Source organism: Bubalus bubalis, chromosome 12 (assembly GCF_019923935.1).
Source record: "Bubalus bubalis isolate 160015118507 breed Murrah chromosome 12, NDDB_SH_1, whole genome shotgun sequence".
Taxonomy (NCBI): Eukaryota; Metazoa; Chordata; class Mammalia; order Artiodactyla; family Bovidae; genus Bubalus; species Bubalus bubalis.
The window spans coordinates 2,909,233-2,929,655 of NC_059168.1; the positions used below are offsets into that span (position 1 = coordinate 2,909,233).

The window sequence follows — 20,423 nt, forward strand, 5'->3', positions numbered from 1 at the left end:
GAATCACATGCAGCTCCTAAGTGAAATACTGACTCACAGCTGAGGCTTATTTTCCCCACAGGTTCAAATGCTGAATCTTCATCAAATTCAAAAATTTTGGACAAAGGACTGGCTAAACTCTTTGGTAAGTACCTCTCTCATGTGAAATGGTCAGGCTGTATTTGAAGAGTCTCATGCTCGTCCGTGGTGGTCTCCTAGATAACCTGCCCCTGCTGCTGCTCTAATGGGAAGGAAAGTGCTTTGCCTTGAGGCTAGAACAGATTTTCTAGATGTCAGAATCTCAAGATTTATTTAATCTCAAATTAAATAAATCATTGATAAATAGTTGGAAAGGATTGTGCTCCTTAAAGAAGGGTCTATGTAGCAGTAGCAGGGCCCCCATCGGGGAACTTTACTGGAAATGCAGTGTCAGACCCCAGCTGAGACCAGCTGCATCCATCTGTTCAGAGGATTTTTGCTTGTGTTAGGGATGGGCAGGGCTCCCTAGGTGGCACAGTGGTAAAGAATCCGTCTGCCAAGCAGGAGACATAAGTTCAATCCCTGGGTTGGGAAGATCCCCTGGAGAAGGAAATGGCAACCCACTCCAGTATTCTTGCCTGGAAAAATCCCACGGACAGAGGAGCCTGGTAGGCTACAGTCCATGGGGTCACAGAGAGTCGAATGCAACTGAGCACAGCACACAGGGATGGGCAAGGCCCCATGGCTAAGATAATCCTCCTTCTAGGTACTCAGCCCTTACTGCACATGAGAATCCTCTGGGGAGGTTGGTAGAAAGGGACACCCAGGCCCACCTCCAGTGATCAGATTCCTTGGTGTGGGGTGAGACCCTTTCATGAGTAGTTTTCTAAGCTCTTCAAGGGATTCTGTGCTGGGACTTACTGGTCTACTCTGAGCCTCTCACTTAATGTTTGAGAAGATCTGAGGTCCAGGGAAGTCATCTTTAGCAGAGAGCTGAGACTGACGAAAAACACTAAAAATCACAGTCCTCTGCTGAAAAAAGCCATCTAGATTCTAGAGAAATCTTTCCTCTCTGGCGGCTGTGTCATCATGAGTGGACACTGAGAGTCGTCTTTGGTCTGAGAAAGAGCTCCCAGGTGTGTAAGTGTTGATGCTTCCTCTGGGTTAGGAGCTGTTAGATGTTCTTAGCACAGAGCAATGCCTTCCAGCCCTGCTTGGAAGGGGGACTTCTGTCTACACGAAATGTGGATTGTTTTTCCTGTCTCATGTCAGGAATTCTGAATTTAGCCTTTTTCCATGTGTGCTATTAAAGAAGCTTCATTAAATCTTCACTAACTGTCTGGTTGATTGATTGATGGTCTGTGACCATGATTGAGGGGCTTTCCCCATGGCTCAGTGGTAAAGAATTCCCCTGCCAATACAGGAGAGGGAGGTTCAATCCCTGGGTTGGGAAGATACCCTGGAGGAGGAAATGGCAACCCTCTCCATCTCCAGTATTCTGGCCTGGAAAATCTTATGGACAGAGGAGCCTGGCGGGCTACAGTCCATGGGGTTGCAAAATAGTCGGACGTGACTTAGCAACTAGACAACAACATATATGTACATATACACACCCTAAGTTAGGAATGTGGAATTAACAGATGCACACTATTACATATTAAAATAAATAACAAGGATTTACTGTATAGCACAGGGAAGTATTGGACTAGGAAATGGCAACACACTCTAGTATTCTTGCCTGGAGGATTCCATGGACAAAGGGCCCTGGCGGACTATAGTCCATGGGGTCACAAAGAGTTGGACATGACTGAGTGACTGAGCACACACACAGGGAACTATATTCAATATTTTGTAATAACCTATATGGAAAAGAACCTGAAAGAAATATGTATAACTGAATCACTTTGCTATGCACCTGAAACTAACACAATATAATAAATCGGCTATACTGCAATTAAGTTTTTTTAAAAGGGAAGGAGAAATTAATGTATTTCCAACATGTAGCTATGAAAGAGTACTAACATTTTATAACTGTGGGGACTACGTAGGGGCTGCCGTATCTGACTGATACCTTATGTCTATGAACAGGATAGGCCTTGAGGGGGACCTTATGAAATATTGTTGTCAGCTGGATTCAGAGCTCAGCCTGCCCGACAGGGCCCACTGCTTTCTCCTGCAGGCCACTCAACCTCGCATGTGTCCCCTGCTGCCTTGGCTGAGCTGACTTTCGCTCCCACATGCTGCTGACCCTTGTCTCGTGCTCTTGGGCGGCTGTGTTGGTGTGTCTGGTCCTGTCTGTGTGTATTTATGCCTCTCCTTCGTGTCTGAGTGGCTCAGGGACACAGACCAGGAGGCAGATCTGTCCTCTTTGTTTTGTTTGCTTTAAAATATTTGATCACTCATTCAGTGCCTACTATGTATGTTATACAGAGTTTACTTGTCCAATTTATTTTCTTATTCTTTTTAAAAACAGCCATTTTATATATATATATATATATATATTTTATTTATTTACTATTTATTTGGCTGCATGGGGTCTTAGCTGTGGCATGTGGAGTCTTCCATCTGCGTTACAGCAGGTGAACTCTCAGCTGCAGCACACGGATTTAGTTCCCTGACCAGGGGTTGAACCTGGGCTCCCTGCATTGGGAGTATGGAGTCTTAAGCACTGGACCACCGGAGAAGTCCTATTTGTACAATTTAGATTTCAAATGTTTATTTTGACCTTGTTAGTTTGAAGTTACACTACATTTTACCCCCAAACAGTGCTACTAATAGTAAGCCATTTCCCACATAGGTTCATAAACAGACAGTCACCTTATGCACTTCCAGCTTTATGAGCTATAACTGATACATAATATCATGTAAGTTTAAGGTGTAAATGTGATGATTTGATACATTATACATTGCAAATTCAGTAACACCATAGTGTTAGCTAATTCTTCCATCATGTCACATAATAACTATTTCTTTTTTTGTGGTGAGAACATTTAAGATCTACTGTCTTGGCAACTTTCAAGTGTCTGATACAGTATTATTAACTGTAATGACCACACTGTATATCAGATCCCCCAAACATACTCATCTTATCACTGGAAGTTTGGACTCTGACCTATATCTTGCCATTTCCCCCACCCCTGACTCCTGGCAACCACCATTCTTTCTGTTTCTGTGAGTTCGACTTTTAAATTCCACCTATAAACGAGATCACATAGCATTTGTTTTTCTATCTAACTTATTTCACTTAGCATAATACCCTCAAAAATCCATTCAGGCTGTTGCAAAAGGCAGGATTTCCTTCTTTCTCATAGCCGAACAATATTCTATTGTGTTGTGTGTATAAAACATATTACCTCTTCTTTATCCATTCATCCACTGATAGACACTTAGATTGTTTCCATATCTTGGCTATTGTGAATAATGCTGTAATGAGAGTGAAAAAGTTGGCTTAAAGCTCAACATTCAGAAAACGAAGATCATGGCATCTGGTCCCATCGCTTCATGGGAAATAGATGGAGAAACAGTGGAAACAGTGTCAGACTTTCTTTTTTTGGGCTCCAAAATCACTGCAGATGGTGACTGCAGCCATGAAATTAAAAGATGCTTGCTCCTTGGAAGGAAAGTTATGACCAACCTAGATAGCATATTCAAAAGCAGAGACATTACTTTGCCAACAAAGGTCCATCTAGTCAAGGCTATGGTTTTTCCTGTGGTCATGTATGGATGTGAGAGTTGGACTGTGAAGAAGGCTGAGCACCGAAGAATTGATGCTTTTGAACTGTGGTGTTGGAGAAGACTCTTGAGAGTCCCTTGGACTGCAAGGAAATCCAACCAGTCCATTCTGAAGGAGATCAGCCCTGGGATTTCTTTGGAAGGAATGATGCTAAAGCTGAAACTCCAGTACTTTGGCCACCTCATGCAGAGTTGACTCATTGGAAAAGACTCTGATGCTGGGAGGGATTGGGGGCAGGAGGAGAAGGGGACGACAGAGGATGAGATGGCTGGATGGCATCACTGACTCGATGGACGTGAGTCTGAGTGAACTCCGGGAGTTGGTGATGGACAGGGAGGCCTGGAGTGCTGCGATTCATGGGGTCACAGAGTCGGACACGACTGAGTGACTGAACTGGACTGAACTGAACATGGGAGTGCAGCTATCTCCTTGAGATACTGTTCTCATTTTCTTTGGATGTATACCCAGAAGTGGGATTACTGAATTAAGGTAGTTCTATTTTTAATTTTTGAGAAACATCCACATTGTTTCCCACAGCAGCTGTACCAATTTACATTCCCACCAACAGTGTGCAAGAATTCCCCTTTCTACACGTCCTTGTCAGCACTTGTTATGTCTTGTCTTTTTGATGAGAGCCATTCTAACAGGTGTGAGGTGGCATCTCTTGTGGTTTTGATTTGCATTTCCCTGATGATTAGTGGTGTCCAGCACTATTTCATGTATCTGTTCATCATTTGTATGTCTTCTTCAGAAAAATGCCTGTCCCATTCCTCAGCCCATTTAAAAGCCAGATTGATAATTTTTTTTGCTGTTGAGTTGTATAAATCCTTTATATATTTTGGATATTAGCCTCTTAACAGCTCTGTGATTTTCACATATTTTCTCCCATTCTGTAGGTTGCCTGTTCACTCTGATGGTAGTTTCTTTTGCCGTGCAGAAGCTTTTTAGTTTGATGATGTCTCATTTACTAATTTTTCTTTTTTGTTGCCTATGCTTTGGATATATCCAAAAAGTTGTTGCCAAGACCAATGTCAAGAAACTTTTATTCTCTGATTTCTTCTAGATTTTAAAAAATTAATGAATGAATGAATTAATTTTTGCCTGCATCAGATCTTAGTTGTGGCATGCAGTATCATTTGCTGTAGCACTTCATTGCGGCACTCAGGCTTCTCTTTAGTTGTGGCATGGGTGCTTAGTTGCCCCGTGGTTCTTTAGCAGCTATATAGTTTTAGTTCCTTATGTTTAAGTCTTTAATCCATTTTGAGTCAAATTTTGTGAGTGGTGTTAGTGATCAAGTTTCATTCTTCTGCGTGTGATTATCCAGTTTTCTCAACACCATTTATTAAAGGACTGTCTTTTCCTTGGCTCCCTTGTCAAATATGAGATGACTGTATATGCTAGGGTTTATTTTGGCTCTTGATTCTGTTCCATTGGTCTCTGTGTCAATATGTATAATAGTACCATACTGTTTTGATTGCTAGAGCTTTATAGTGTAGTTTGAAATCAGAAAGTGTGATGCCTCTAGCTTTGTTCTTACTTTTCAGGATTGTTTTTGCTATTTGAGAGCTTCTATGGTTCCAAATGAATTTTAGGATTGTGAAAAAATGCCACTGGAATTTTGATAGGGCTTGCATTGAACCTATAAATGGCTTAGGGTTGTGTGGACAATTTAACAATGTTAATACTTCTCATCCATCAACACAGGATATATGTCAATTTGTTTGTGTCTTTAAATTTATTTCATCAAAATCTTGTACTATTCACTGTATAGATAGATCTTTTACCTTCTTGGTTCATTTATTCCTAAATGTTTTATTGTCTGTGATGCTGTTGTGAATGAGATTTTTTTCTATATTTCTTTTTCAGATACTTCATTGTCAGTGTACTGAAATGCAACATTATGTTGATTTTATATCCTGCAACTGTATTGAATTTGTTGATTAGTTCTAATAGTTGTGTGTGTGTGTGTACGTGGAGTCTTTAGAATTTTTCTATATATGATCATGCATGCTAAAATGCTTCAGTCATGTCCAGTTCTTTGCGACCCTGTGGACTGTAGCCTGCCTGTCTCCTCTGTCCATGGGATTCTCCAGGGAAACATACTGGAGTGGATTGCCATGCCCTCCTCCAAGGGATCTTTCTAACCCAGGGATCCAATCTGTGTCTCTCACAGATGCATTGACAGGCAGGTTATCACTAGCGCCACCTATCAACTGTGAAAAAGGAGATAATTTTACTTTTTCTTCTATGATTTGGATGCCTTTTGTTTCTATTTCTCGCCTGGTTGCTCTGGTTAGACTTCCAGTACTATGTTGAGTAGGCACGATAAGAGTGGCCACCTTTGTCTTGTTCTTAATCTTAGAGGAAATGTTTTCAATGTTTCATGGTTGAGTATGGTATTAGCTATGTGTTTGCCACATAGAGCTTTTATAATGTTGAGATATGTTCCTTCCATATACAATTTGGTGAGTGTTTTTATTGTGGAATGATGATGTGTTTTTTCAAGTGGTTTTTCTGTATCTGTTGAGATGATCATGCAATTTTTGTCTTTGATTCTATTAGCATAATATATCATGTTTATTGATTTGCATATGTTGAACTATCCTTGCATCTCAGGGATAAATCCCATTTAATCCCCTTGCTTGATCCTTTTCATTTGCCATTGAATTCAGTTTAATATTTTGCTGAGAATTTGACATTTGTTTTCATTCATCAGTGATACTGGTCTATAGTTTTGTTTTTGTTTTGTAATATTCTTATCTGGCTTTGGTATCAGAATAATGCTAGCCTCATAACATAAGTTTGGGAGGGTTCCTGCCTCTTAAATTTTTTGGAATATTTTGAGGAGGATTGGCATTATTTCTTCCTTGTTTGGTAAAATTCAACAGTGAAGCCATCTGGTCCTGGGCTTTCCTTTTTTGGAAAGGTTTTGATTACTGATTCAGTCTCCTTATTCATTATTTGGTCTATCCAGATTTTCTGTTTTTTTCATGATTCAGTCTTAGTAAGTTTATTGCTAGGAATTTATCCATTTTTTCTACGTTCCAGTTAGTTGATACATATTGTTCATAGAGATTTCCTATTATTCTTTGCATTTCTGTTGTATTAGTAGTAATGTCTCCTCTTTTTTGATCTTGAGTCTTCTCTATGTTTTTCTTGGTTGGGTTAGCCAGAGGTTTGTCAGTTGTGTTTATCTTTTCACCAAACTGACTCCTATTTCTGGTAAAATTTTCTGTTATTTTTCTGGTATCTATTTCATTTACTTCTGCTCTAATCTTTGTTATTTCCTTTCTTCTTCTAACTTTGGGCTTACCTTGTTTTTCTTTTTCTAGTAACTTAAAACATTTTTTAAAATTATTATTTAAAAATATTTTGGCTGTGCCATGTGGCTTGCAGATCTTAGTTCCCTGACCAGGGATTGAACCTGGGCCCCTGGCAGTGAAGGGCCAAATCCTAACCAGTTGACTGCCAGGGGATTCCCCTTTTCTAGTTTCTTGATATGTAAAGTTAGATTGTATTTCATTTCACTTTATGTCATTTCCACTTTTATGGAGATATAATTGACATATAGCGCTGTGTAAGTTTAAGGGATAGAACATAATTATTTGATTTACATGCATCATGAAGTGATTATCATAAGTTTAGTGAACATCCATCATCTCATATATAGAAAATTAAAGAGATAGAAAAAAATTTTTTTTTCTCTTCATGAGAACTCTTGGACTTCCCAGGTGGCTCTGTGGTAAAGAATCTGCCTGCCAATGCAAGAGATTCAGGAGACACAGTTTCCATCCCTGTGTCGAGAAGATCCCTGGAGAAGGGAACGGCAACCCACTCCAATATTCTTGCCTGGGAAATTCCATGGACAGAGGAACCTGGTGGGCTACAGTCCATGGAGTCTTGAAGAGCTGGCCATGACTGAGTGACTGAGCACAATCTGTATATATGTATGCACACACACTAGACCTTCTTTATCCATTTATCTACTGATCGGCACTTAGGTTGTCTCCATGTCTTGACAATGAACATAGGGGTGCATTTATCTTTTCTCATTAGTGCTTTTGTTTCCTTTGGGTCAATACCCAAGTGTGGAGTTGCTGGATTGTATGGTGGTTCTATTTTTAATTTTTTTCCCATACTTTTTTATGTAGTGACTACACAAATTTACTTTCCCATCAACAGTGTATGAGGGTCCTTTTCTCCACATCCTTGCCAACACTTGCTGTCTGTTGTCTATCTATTTATTTGGCTGTGTTGGACCTTTGTTGCTGCGTGCAGATGTTTCTCTAGTTATGGCAAGCAGGGGCTACTCTCTAGTTATGAGCAGGGACTTCTCACTGTGGCATAGCATGGGCTCCAGAGCTTTCAGGCTCCAGCAGTTGCCTACATGGGCTCGGTAGTTGCAGCTCCCAGGCTCTAGAGCACATGCTCAGTAGTTGTGGCACACGGGCTTAGTTGCTCCGTGGTATGTGAAATCTTCCCGGACCAGGGGTCAAACTCGTGTCTCCTGCATTGGCAGGCAGATTCTTTACCACTGAACCACCAGGGAAGCCCTTGTTGTCTTTTTGACAATAGCTGTCCTGACAGGTTGAAGCGATATCTCATTGTGGTTTTGATTTGCATTTCACTGATGCGTAGTGATGTTGAGCATCTTTTCACATGTCTGTTGATCATCTGTGTGCCTTCCTTGGGAAAAAAATCCAGTCAGGTACTCTGCCCATGTCTGCTCTCAGGACAGGAGGTAAAGGGTGTGGAAGTGCAGCCCCAGCATTACCTTTGCATCCATCTGAAGGTCTAAGAGTCTTCCAGGGTCCCAGGGGTCTTTGGAGGAGATGTGCATGTCCCACTGCCCTCCCTCCTGCCAGGGAGGGTGGAAAGGAAGTGTTTTTCTGAGGTCTGGTTCCTTTGGCTCTAATCATAATTAGGCATGAAAGGAGGTGAAAGTGGCTGGTGATGGAATGCTGTGGAATCTGTGGCAGATATCTCTTTTTTCTGTCACATACTAACATCTTTGTTTTCTTTGTGTTTTATGTCTTTCTTCTTCCTGCATATCATTCCACTTGCACAGGGTTCCAATGAGCAGAAAGCAAGCAATTAATACTAGCTGATCTAGTGGGGAGTCTTTGTTTGTTTTTTTAAGTTTTATTGATTGATTGATTTTTGCCTGTGCTGGGTCTTCGTTGCTGTGTGGGCTTTTCTTTAGTTGTGGAGAGTGGGGATTACTCTCTAGCTGTGACATGCAGGCTTCTCTTTGCAGTGGCTTCTCTAGTTGCGGAGCACAGACTCTAGGGTGCACGGGCTTCGTTGGTTGTGGCACCTAGGCTCAGTAGCTGCGGCTCCCGGGCTCTAGAGCACGGGCTCGGTAGTTGTGGTACATGGGCTTAGTTGCTCTGCGGCATGTGGGATCTTCCCAGATCAAGGATCGAACCTGTGTCTCCTGCATTAGCAGGTGGGTTCTTTACCACTTAGCCACCAGGGAAGCCCTGGGGGTTCTTATAAGTAAGATGATGATCAGTAGTTTCCAAATACTCGGCCTTTGTTGCATGGTCCTCACCCTAGCACTGTGTGTTAAGTGCTTTTACAAACATCGTTTTATTTACTTTTCACAAACATTATATGTATTAAATGATCATGTGCCCATCCTTACAGTGAAAGAATAGAAGCTCAAAGAGGGGGAGTTATTTGCCCAAGATCACATCTTGGTAAACAATAAAATCAGGATTTGCTTCTAGGTCTGTGCCAAAAAGGATCTCACTGTGAGAAGCTTTCTGGGAGAGGCATTAGGTTTCAGTGGCAGAAAATGATGTGTATCTTGTGGAAACAGGGAAGAGTTTGTTCTTATAAAGGGACAGCTTGGGGACAGTCTTGGAGGAGGGGAGAATGGCAGCAGCAGGAGCAAGAAGAAAAATTATGACGTTAAATATAATGAGATCCAGGGCAAAATTTGTAGTTGCATATTTACAGAGGATAATGTTTCCTGAATCAACCATCTAGTGTAATCACAATGATTTAGAAATGCTTTAGATAGACCAAGTTCCCCTTTTTAAGACAAGGCATTGTATTGCATTTGCATCATTTATTCACCATATTTGTAGAGTACTTGAGGTAGTTACAGAACAGAATATGCTAATCCCAGATTACTGGTATTAACATACCTTTCTTTGCTTCACTTGAGATGAAATTCTACTGCAAGTGTTTTCCAAAGTTCCATTAGAAGAAACAAGAAGAACAGCAGACAGATCAATTACAAAGAGAGACATGCAAGAAAGCAAGTATATGTCTTTAAAACTCTAAGTACACATATTTCTAAAGGCTGATGTACAGGCCAGACCTCTTATTATTGTGCTGTGCTTTACTGCTTTTGGCAGATATTGTGTTTTTACAGACTGAAGGCTTGTGGCAACTCTTCATTGATCATGTCTCTTGGTGCCATTTTCCCCAACAGCACGAGCCCATTTAGTGTCTCTGCATCACATTTTGGTAATTGTCATGATATCTCAAACTTTTTCATTATGATTGTATCTGTTATGGTGGTCTGTAATCAGTGGTCTTTTATATTATTACTACAACTCATTGAAGGCTCAGATGATGGTTAGTATTTTTTAGCAATGAAGTTTTTTAAAATTAAGTGCATGATTTTCTTAGACAATGCTACTGCACACTTAATGGATTACAGTGAAGACATAACTTTTACACACACTGGAAAAAAATCCTGGTGACTCGCTTTATTATTACATTAGCTTTATTGAAGTGGTCTGGAATAGTTCAACCTGCAATGTCTCAAGATGTGCCAGTATTGTATTATTTTTACTACTCTATCATTTTAGCATTCCTTAAACCAGGTAGGTATGGGACAAAAACAAATTGAGATATGGAAGAAAGAATCGCTGCCTATGGAATTTATGGTCTTAAGTATGAATCGCCTTATATTTAGGGGTGATCCCTGAAGTTTAAAAGTCAGACAGGTTCTTTCACTCTGGAGGCTGTTCAGGGGACAGGAACTAGACTTTGTAGTGGTGTCCTTTATTTCTGGTAGAATTTGTAATGACTCTTTATTCAGCAGCCCTTCATAGTTTAGGGCACATGTGCTCCGCTCACTGGCTTCTGAGAAGGAAGCCCTCCCACATCCCTTCCCATCACTGCCCCCATTGTAGCCACTGGAAAACATTTGCACTGAGAAGCCGAGCTGATTTCTGTGTTCACACTGATGCTCAAATGCGAAAGCTTCGGGAAAGAAGCTGGTCACAAATGCCCAGAACATGGACATTAGCCCAAATCAGACAAGGGACTGAGAAATCCTTTAAGGTGACACTATGTGCATTAGGATAATATTAAACTTAGGTAATATTTATTGGAATAAGCCGGGCATACATGCCATGTTGAAATTGCAAAGCTGTTGGCAAACCTGTTTTATAATGAACACCCCTCCTGGTGCATTTTATAAACCACATGATTAAATCAGTGAATTTTGTACTGTGTAATAGTGATGGTGTGTCCCGCACAATATCTTATTACGCCATTGACTGACACTGTGTTAAACACATTTTAGAAAGTGCTTGCTTTCTAAAGTGCTTAAGTGTGTCTATTCCTAGTAATTCACCAGTGTCTCATGAACAGAGATATGGGCGTTTGTCATTTACTGGATCATAGTAGTAATACTTTAATCATTTGGCATGCATGAGGTAGGCCTTCCTATCAATTGTTTCTTTGTAGAGTTGAAAGTTGCCATATGCACAGATTACTCAATGGCTATGCAGATTATGAGGAGACTATGAGAAAACTGGTGTTATCGCTGGTTTTGAGTTAAAAGTTCATATTCTCGCAGACACTTCATGAATGCTCTGTGGCATTCAGAATAGATGGCTTCTGTGGCCTGAAGCACCTTCATTAGGGCACAAATATAGCCTCCCTGATAGGTTTGCCCTCTTCCCAGGGGCCAGAGAAAAGGATTGACCTTGACCTTGGATCAAGAAAATGTGTTTAGACCCTGAGACATCACAACCTTCATTAAAAAAAGCTTGATGATATAGCTCAAAATCTCCACAGGTTGCTATAGTCTTTTGCCACAATTAGCTCATGTCCTTGATGTAGCCACATGTGGGTCAGTAGAAGTCTTAACACCCATCCATGCTGTCTTAGGGGAGACGGCTGACCCAGTCCATCTCTGTTTGCAACTTCATTTTTTTCAATCCTGAATGACAACTTCAGGAGTTCCTTGTGTTTATCAAACAAGTGAAGTCTGGATGACCTCGGGCCCCCAGGCCCCTCCTAAGTGTGAACCTACAGTGAGGATTAGTACAGAGTATGCAGCAGGATTGTTCTTGTTCTTCCAAAGCAAGAAAGCATCACATTTCCAGAATGGTCAGACACTGACTGTTGGCCTCATTGCCTGTGGAGGGGAGAGTTTTGGTTGAAGAGCCACTGAGATGTGTGTCCATCTGCCTCCATTCCTCCTACAGCTGAGCACTGAGCTTGGAACACTTGCTTGGAACCAGCTCTGTTTACTGTCGTCCATCACAGATAATAGCACTGAGTTGGGATGAGGGGCGAGCACCCTGAGTCTGACGGTCACATCAGTGTATTTCCTCCTCCTTCCCATAGCCCTCCTGTGGTCCACGTCTTTCCCTCCAGCCTCAAATGAGAAAGTCAAATGCCACAGAACTTCACTGTCCAAGGTCAAACAGTGTTCAAATGTCATACCAGAACCCAAGTCCAGTGCAGGATGCTCCTCTCAGAATACCATCCAAGAGAGTATCGATTTCAAAAGAATCACACACAGATCCAGCAAAAGATGGACTCACAGCTAAGCTTTATTTTCCCATAGGTTATCCTTCACGAAAGAGCTCAAGAGAAACCGACTTTGCACTGAGTTCAAATAAGCGAGATGAACATTTGGCTAAATTGTTTGGTAGGTATCCCTCCCGTGTGAAATGGTCAGGCTGTGTTTGTAGAATCTCATGCTTATCCGTGGTGGTCTCCCAGATAACCTGTCCCTGCTGCTTTGATGAGAAAGTGCTTTGCCTTGAGGCTAAAACAGGTTCCCTGGATGCCAGAATCTCAAGAAATTAAGCAAAACATAGAAAATAAACAGCTGAAAGGATTCTGCTCCCTAAAGAAGGTCCCGTGTAGCCGTGCAGGGCCACCATCTGGGAGCTATTGGAAGTGCAGTGTCAGACTCCAGCTTGGACCAGCTGCGTCACACCAATCTGGATGAGGTCCCCGGGTGATTTCTGCACATGTTAGAGATGGCAAGGCCTTGAGGCTGAGACAGACTTTCTCCCAGGTCTTTAGCCCTAACTGAGCATGAGAATCTCCTGGGAGATCATTAAAAAAAAAGACAAGTGATCAGGTTACTTGGGGTGGGATGAGATGTTTGCATCAGTAATTATTATAGCTCTCCAGGTGATTCTAGTCTGGTACTTATTGATCTCTTCCAAGCTCCCCTGTAACATTTGAGAAAAACCAAGGCCTAGATAGAAGATTGGAGAAGGCAATGGGAACCCACTCCAGTATTCTTGCCTGGAAAATTCCATGGACAGAGGAGCCTGGTGGGCTGCAGTCCCTGGGGTCATGAAGAGTTGGACACAACTGAGGGACTTCACTTTCACTTTTCACTTTCCTGCATTGGAGAAGGAAATGGCAACCCACTCCAGTGTTCTTACCTGGAGAATCCCAGGGACGGGGGAGCCTATTGGGCTGCTGTCTGTGGGGTCGCACAGAGTTGGACACGACTGAAGCGACTTAGCAGCAGCAGCAGCAGCAGATAGAAGATGTTGGGAGTAGGAAGTTCTAGGAATACATCTCTTAACCAAAGCTACACCTGAGCTGGGAAGAACTATCTTAAGCAACTAATTTGGAGTTGCTGCTGCTGCTGCTGCTGCTAAGTCGCTTCAGTCGTGTCCAACTCTGTGCGACCCCATAGACAGCAGCCCAATAGGCTCCCCCGTCCCTGGGATTCTCCAGGTAAGAACACTGGAGTGGGTTGCCATTTCCTTCTCCAATGCAGGAAAGTGAAAAGTGAAAGTGAAGTTGCTCCAGTCGTGTCCGACCCCCAGCGACCCCATGGACTGCAGCCTACCAGGCTCCTCCATCCATGGGATTCTCCAGGCAAGAGTACTGGAGTGGGGTGCCATTGCCTTCTCCAATGTATGAAAGTCATAAGATATCAATTGAACACTTGCATTGTCCTGAAGAGCCTAATACATTTTAGTGAATTTCATTGTTCCATGTAGAATCTACCATTCTCCACCCTCCAACCCCATGGCAGGTAGCCAGGTGGTTGGCAGCCCACATTCTCAGTGTGCTTGCTGGTGCCAGAATGGGCAATTGGGAACCTTGTCCTTCAAAAACTTGAGTGTATGTTGATCACTGCCAGGTGGCACCGAGGCTCATCATTGTTTCACTTTCATGACCTGAAGAGGCTTCCAAAAAACTCTGTCAGGGATGAAAGAGATGGTGTTTTTTGTTTTTCTCCTTTGGAAATACAGACACTTTAGGCCAGCTTTGTCAGGTCACTGAGTGACAGCAGACATAGGGAGCTGGAAACTCAGAACCCAGACACAGTAAGGAATACACACTTTGCCAGAACAGTTCAGAGAGGCCAAACTAAGCCTTAGCCCAACTAAGGCTGTAGCCCTTGAAAGCAGAAACTGGCCATCCCTGAGGACTGGGAGAAGTAGATTTCCAAATTTACCAAAATATAATACTCAGCGTGTTTAGCTCTCAACAAAAAATTTTACAGAACATACAAATAAACAGGACAGAATGGCCCCTTCACAGGGTGAAAAAAAAAAAGAAATGGATAGAACTCATCCCTGAGAAAGCCTAAAAATTGGAATTATTCATCAAAGATATTAAATTAACTGTCTTCCATATGTTTAATGAGTAAAGGGAATAATAGACAAATAACTTGCAGAAACCAGGAAAACAATGTTTGAACAAAGTAGGAATATCAATAAGCAAATAAAATTATAAAAAAGAGCCAAACAGAAATCTGAAGTTGAAAAGTACAGTAACTGAAATGAAAAACTCACTGGAGGGATTTGACAGCAGATTTGAGCAGGCAGAATTAAGGATCCTTAACTTTGACCTGGGACACTTGAAATAATCCAGTCTGAGAAGGAGAGAGGAAAAGATGAAATGAATAAATGGAGCACAAGAGACCATGAGACACCATCAAGAATACTAGCAGACATTAATACACCTTAGAAGTCCCAGAAGGAGAAGTGAGCAAGAGACAAAAAATGTCAGGAAGCAATGCTCTAATAAAACTTCCCAAATCTGATGATTATTCACATCCAAGATGCTCTACAAACTCCGGGCTGGGTAAATGGAAGAGAGCCACGCTAAAGCACCTTATAGTCAAATTGTTGAAACCAAAAGACAAAGAGAATCTTGTGAGCATCAAAGAGAGAAGCGACTCATTATGTACAAGGGATCCTCAATAAGATTAATGGCTGACTTCAACACAAAAATCTTGGAAGCCAGAAGCAGAGATATGACATAATTGAAGTCCTAAAAGAAAAGTACTGTCCCCCAAGAATTCTGTATCTAACAAAACTATTCTTTGATCATGGAGGAGAAATCAAGACATTTCTGGGTAAACATAAGCTAAGAGATCTGCCCTGATAGAAATACTAAAGAGAGTGCTTCAGAGTGAAATGAAGGAATACTGGACAGTAACTCAAAGCCATAAGGAAAAAATAAAGAACACTGGTAAAGGTGACTATATAGGTAAATATAGAAGCCAATATTATTGTCATTTTGGTTTGGTTTGTGACTTTCCTCTTTTTCTAGTATGATTTAGAAAACAAGTGGGTAAAACAATCTATGTAATAGATTTATAACAAATGTTTGTGACATAGATTTATAACAATCTATGTTAATAGGCATGCAATGTCCATAGATGTAATCTAGGATAATAACAACATAAAAGGGGAGGGATGGAGATGTATTAATATATGAGCAGTGTGTTTGTATGCTATTGAAGCTAAGTTGGTACTTTAAACTAGGTTGTTATAAGTTTAACATCTTAATTGTGAGCCTCGAGGTAAATATGAAGAAAATTTAAAAATACAGAAAAAGGTATGAAGGATGCAATCAAAATGTAACATTGCAGAAAACCAAAGAACTCCCAAAGAAAAGTAGTAATGGAGGAACTGAGGAATAAAAAATATATAAGTGGAAACAAATAGCTAGATGGCATTAGTAAATTCTTCCTGATCAGTAATCACATTAAATATAAATGAATTAGATGCTTATTAAAAGGCGGAAAGTAGCAAACTGGATAGAAAGAAAGGATCTCTTTGCTGTCTACAAGAGACTCAGGGTAAAAGGATACAAAGAGGTTGAAAGTAAAACAATGGAAGAAGGTATTCCATGCAAATATTCACCAAAATAATATAGCTGGAATGGCTAAAAAAATAGATTTCAAGTAAAAATGTTTACAAGAGACAAGGAAGCACATATATTGATAAGAATTTCAGTACAGAAAGAGGACATAACGGTTATAAACACATATGTACACAGCAACAGAGCCCCCAAATATATGAACCAATAATGGACAGAACTAAATGAAGACATAGTTCTACAATAATACTTGGAAACTTTAATATCCAAGTTTAAATAATAGATAAGACTAGATAATCAATAAAAAATAGAATACTTCCCTGCTATAAGCTAATTAGACCTAACAAACTTATACAGAACATGCCACCCAACAACAGCAGAAAATACATTCTTATCAATTTCATATGTAATATTCTCCAGGATAGACCATATGTTGGCCACAAAACAACTCCTGAATACATTGAAAAAGATTAGAATCATATAAAGTATCTTTCCTGATCACATTGGAATGAAACTAGAAATTTATAACAGAAAATTGGAAAATGCACAAATATATGAAAATGAAACAATGAAAAATTGAAGAAGAGGGAAAACTTCCTAACTCATTTTAAAAGGCCAGTATTACCCTGATACAAAAGCCAGATAGAGACACTGTAAGAAAACTACGAGCAATATCACTTGTCCATATAAATGCAAAAAAAAAATGCAAAATTCCTCAACAAAATGCTAGGAAACTGAATATAATCCTATTAAAAGGATTATACACTAGACCAAGTGGGATTTATTCCTGGAAGTTAAAACAGTTCGGGCTTCCCTGGTGGCTCCCTGGTGCAGAGGTAAAGAATCCGCCTGCAATGCAAGAGACGTGGGTTCGATTCCTGGGTTGGGAATGTCCCCTGGAGAAGGAAATAGCAACCTACTCCAGTATTCTTGCCTGGGAAATCCTAGGGACAGAGGAGCCTGGCCGGCTACAGTCCACAGGGTCGCAAGTGTCCCACGCGACTTAGTAACTAAACCACCACCAAGACAGTTCAACATAGGAAAATCAATCAATCAATGTAACATACTATTATACATTAACAGAATGAAATAAAAAACCACATGATCATCTCAACTGATGCAGATAAAGCATTTCAGGAATTCCGGGTTTGCCCTTATTCCATGTGTGAGATAAGGATCAATAAGTCTGGCTAATTGATCGTTGGTAAGTGACCATGATTGAAGGATTGAGTTGATGCAGATAGCTCTTGGAGTCCCTGTATCCAGGCTTTCAGAAATTCCCATCTAGGAATGAAAGCACATTTCTCTTCTTAGCAGCTCCCCTGTGTCTCTGAATCCAGCCCTGCATGTGTGAAAAGGGAGTGGGTGCATCTGAAGGTGGTGTCTGGTGCAGAGTTTGGAGGGGTCCCATCACCCCCTTGGGTCGACTGACATGCCCACTGCCAGGCCAGTGTTGATTTTGGCATTGGTGGGCCACCAATAAACTTGCCAGTCTCTCTGAGCAATCGTTCAGGAGCCGGTAGGTCATTGCATTCATCAAGGAAGGGGCTGTGAGAACTCATCATCTTGAATGAGTGAATGTGATGGCTAAACTTGGCATCCTTATTGTAAGCATTTAGCCCATCAAGTGAGTAGACCCCTCACCAATGTACCAACAGCTCTTGAAAAAGGATTCAGAATAGACACAAAATAAACTGAATTTGTGATTACTATTTTCTGTGGCTTTGCAAAGTCAACCTAGAAGGACAGACAAAGCTGCTGTCCCCAGGGAAAAGTAGAAGATGGGAAACTTTTAAAAGGGAAGGAGAGGGACTTCCCTGGTGATCTAGTGGTTAAGAATCTGCCTTGCTATGCATGGGACATGGGTTGGTCGCTGGTGGGGGAACTAACGTCCCACATGCTGAGGAGCAACTAAACCCATGCTCCACAACTAGAGAATCCACCTGCAGCAACTAAGACCCAATGCAGCCAAATACATAAATATTGTTTAAAAAATAAGGGGACTTCCCTGGTGGCGCAGTAGATAAGAATCCACCTGCCAACTCAGGGGGCGTGGGTTTGATCCCTGCTCTGGGAAGATTCCATATGCCATGGAGCAACTAAGCCCATCACCCCAACTACTAAACCTGTGTTGTAACTACTGAAGCCTGCATGCCCTAGAGCCTGTGCTCCACAATAAGAGAAGTCACTGCAGTGAGAAGCCTGTGCACCACACCAAAGAGCAGCCCCTGCTCACTGCAGCTAGAGAAAGCTCTTGAACAGCAACAAAGACCCAGCATGGTCAAAAATACATATATAAAAAATTTAGGAAGTGAAATGTGTTAGTCACTCAGTCATGTCAAACTCTGTGACCCCCGTGGACTGTAGCTCGCCAGGCTCCTCCTTCTATGGGATTCTCCAGGCAGAAATACTGGAGTAGATTGCCATTCCCTTCTTCAAGGAATCATCCCGACCCAGGGATTGAACCCAGGTCTCCTGCATTGCAGGCAGATTGTTTACCATCTGAGCCACCAGGGAAGCCCTAAAAACAGAAGAAGAAGTGCATATATTAAAAAAACTGTAACATGAAAAGTTAGGAGCAGTTTATAAACAGATTTCTTTTAAAAAACTTTTTATGCACAGAGAGGTTTTTCTGGCTTAAAGATCTATTCTGCTTTATTTTTACCCTCCAGACTTCACCCATTTTTATGGGCTGTCCTAGGAAAAGTGTCAGAGGTGGGTCAAAATGACAACAAGAATAGGAAGGAAAATTATGACACTCCATATTATGAGATTTGGGAGAAAGTTTCTAGCCACATATCTTTAGTGGACAATTTTTACTGCCCAGGACATCTAGTGGAATCACAATTTTTCAGAAATGATTTATATCATTAGAAGTTCCCTTCCTAACAGAAAGACTTTGAGAGTGTAGTTTCATATATTTGTTGAGTTTGTATTATTTATTCACTGTATTACGAGAGAAAAATTGTAAAAATTTTTTACAAAATTTTTACAAAAAATTATAACACCACTGCTGATATTAATACGCCTTTATTTACTTCTCTTGAGATGAAATTCTACTGCAAGTATTTTCCAAAGTTCCATTAGAAGAAACAAGAGCAGCAGCTGGCAGATCAATTACAAAGAGAGACACAAAAGAAAGCAAGTATACATGCTTAAAACTCTTTAAGTGTGTGTTTTTCTGTTGGCTTATATTCTGTGTTGGAGGCACTGTGCTATCATCTTACCGTTCTTTAGAATAGCTACTTGTGTGGCAAAGACAAATTGAGATGTGAAGGAAAGAACTGTCTGAAATTCTCTCTATAAACCTCCGAGATGAAAGCCTGACTATCCCCCTATTTGGGGCAAATCCCTCAAGTTCATGGGCCAGACCAGTTCTTACTTTCTGGAGGCTGTTCAGAGGACAGAGACTGGAATTGCAAATGGGGTTTACTGTTTCTAACTTTTTGCTGAACACGCTTTATACTTCCACGTGCGTGACATGGCTTGAGGGTAATCCCAGGCCTGGGTGAGAGCTGGTGCAGTCTTTAGAGCCTCATTCCATGGATAAGATCAAGGACAAAAATCACTTGCCCTAGGGACATCTGTAGAAATAACATAAGTGTAAAGCAGCTTCATAACATTATTATTTTTGAAGGAACACTTTGAGGATTAAGGCAGATCACAGGTCACAAGGACGGAATTGTGTGTCAGAAATTGCCAGCGGGGCCTGGTAGCAGAGGAGTGAGTGCTGTGTTGAAATTTTTGCATAAAGATGTGAACTTCGATGTCTGAGGTTCCATTGCCATGGCCTCTGCAATCAGCAACTAGCTGGTGCTTCTCTCCACAATAACATACAAACTTCCAAACACACATTTCCAAGTACAATTTGCTTTCTCCATTAGCATTTCAGCCCCGGATTGGAAGCTGCTTGGGATTAGTAGATGCAAACTAGTGTATATAGGATGAATAAAATCAAGGTCCTACGGTATGGCACAGGGAACTATATTCAATATCCAGTGATAAGCCATAATGGAAAATAATATGAAAAATCATTTAAAAAGAACACTGAAAATAGGGGCCTAAGGTGCTTTTAAGGATGTACTGATACATTTTTTCTATTTTTTTCATGTGTTTCATCATCACAGGAGCAACTGTTGATGGGAATTCTCATGAACCAGAATTTTTCTTTGACAGCACAGGCAGAATGTCCAATAACGGTAAATGCAGATGGATAAAATTGAAGTTAGGGGTCAATAAGTGATACCTCTTCTTCGTTGCCCAAGTTCAGAACAGAGTGTGACACTAAGCTGAAGCTCCAGCAGATGGAGCTCAGACCATCTTCTCCAGGAATACTTGGCTGGCTGATGGGTGCTTCACCTGGAACTAGGAGGAGTGCTGTGAC

The 20,423-nt window shown here is 41.1% G+C and overlaps 1 protein-coding gene across 7 annotated transcripts in view; it reads left to right on the forward strand.

The window, feature by feature from the left end:
• Positions 1–20,423, forward strand: part of C12H2orf92 (chromosome 12 C2orf92 homolog) — a 60,975-nt gene that overhangs the window by 23,238 nt on the left and 17,314 nt on the right. Inside the window, exons 2-6 of one of the 7 annotated variants that reach the window (XM_044925597.1) lie at positions 62–124; positions 9,867–9,959; positions 12,516–12,599; positions 19,088–19,180; positions 20,167–20,238. In XM_044925597.1, the coding sequence (XP_044781532.1) occupies positions 62–124; positions 9,867–9,959; positions 12,516–12,599; positions 19,088–19,180; positions 20,167–20,238 (405 nt within the window). Of the gene's footprint in view, positions 1–61; positions 125–9,866; positions 9,960–10,000; positions 10,172–12,515; positions 12,600–19,087; positions 19,181–20,166; positions 20,239–20,423 lie in introns of those variants that run through there. The other 6 variants (XM_044925598.1, XM_044925602.1, XM_044925600.1 and 3 more) reach the window with 6 other exon arrangements.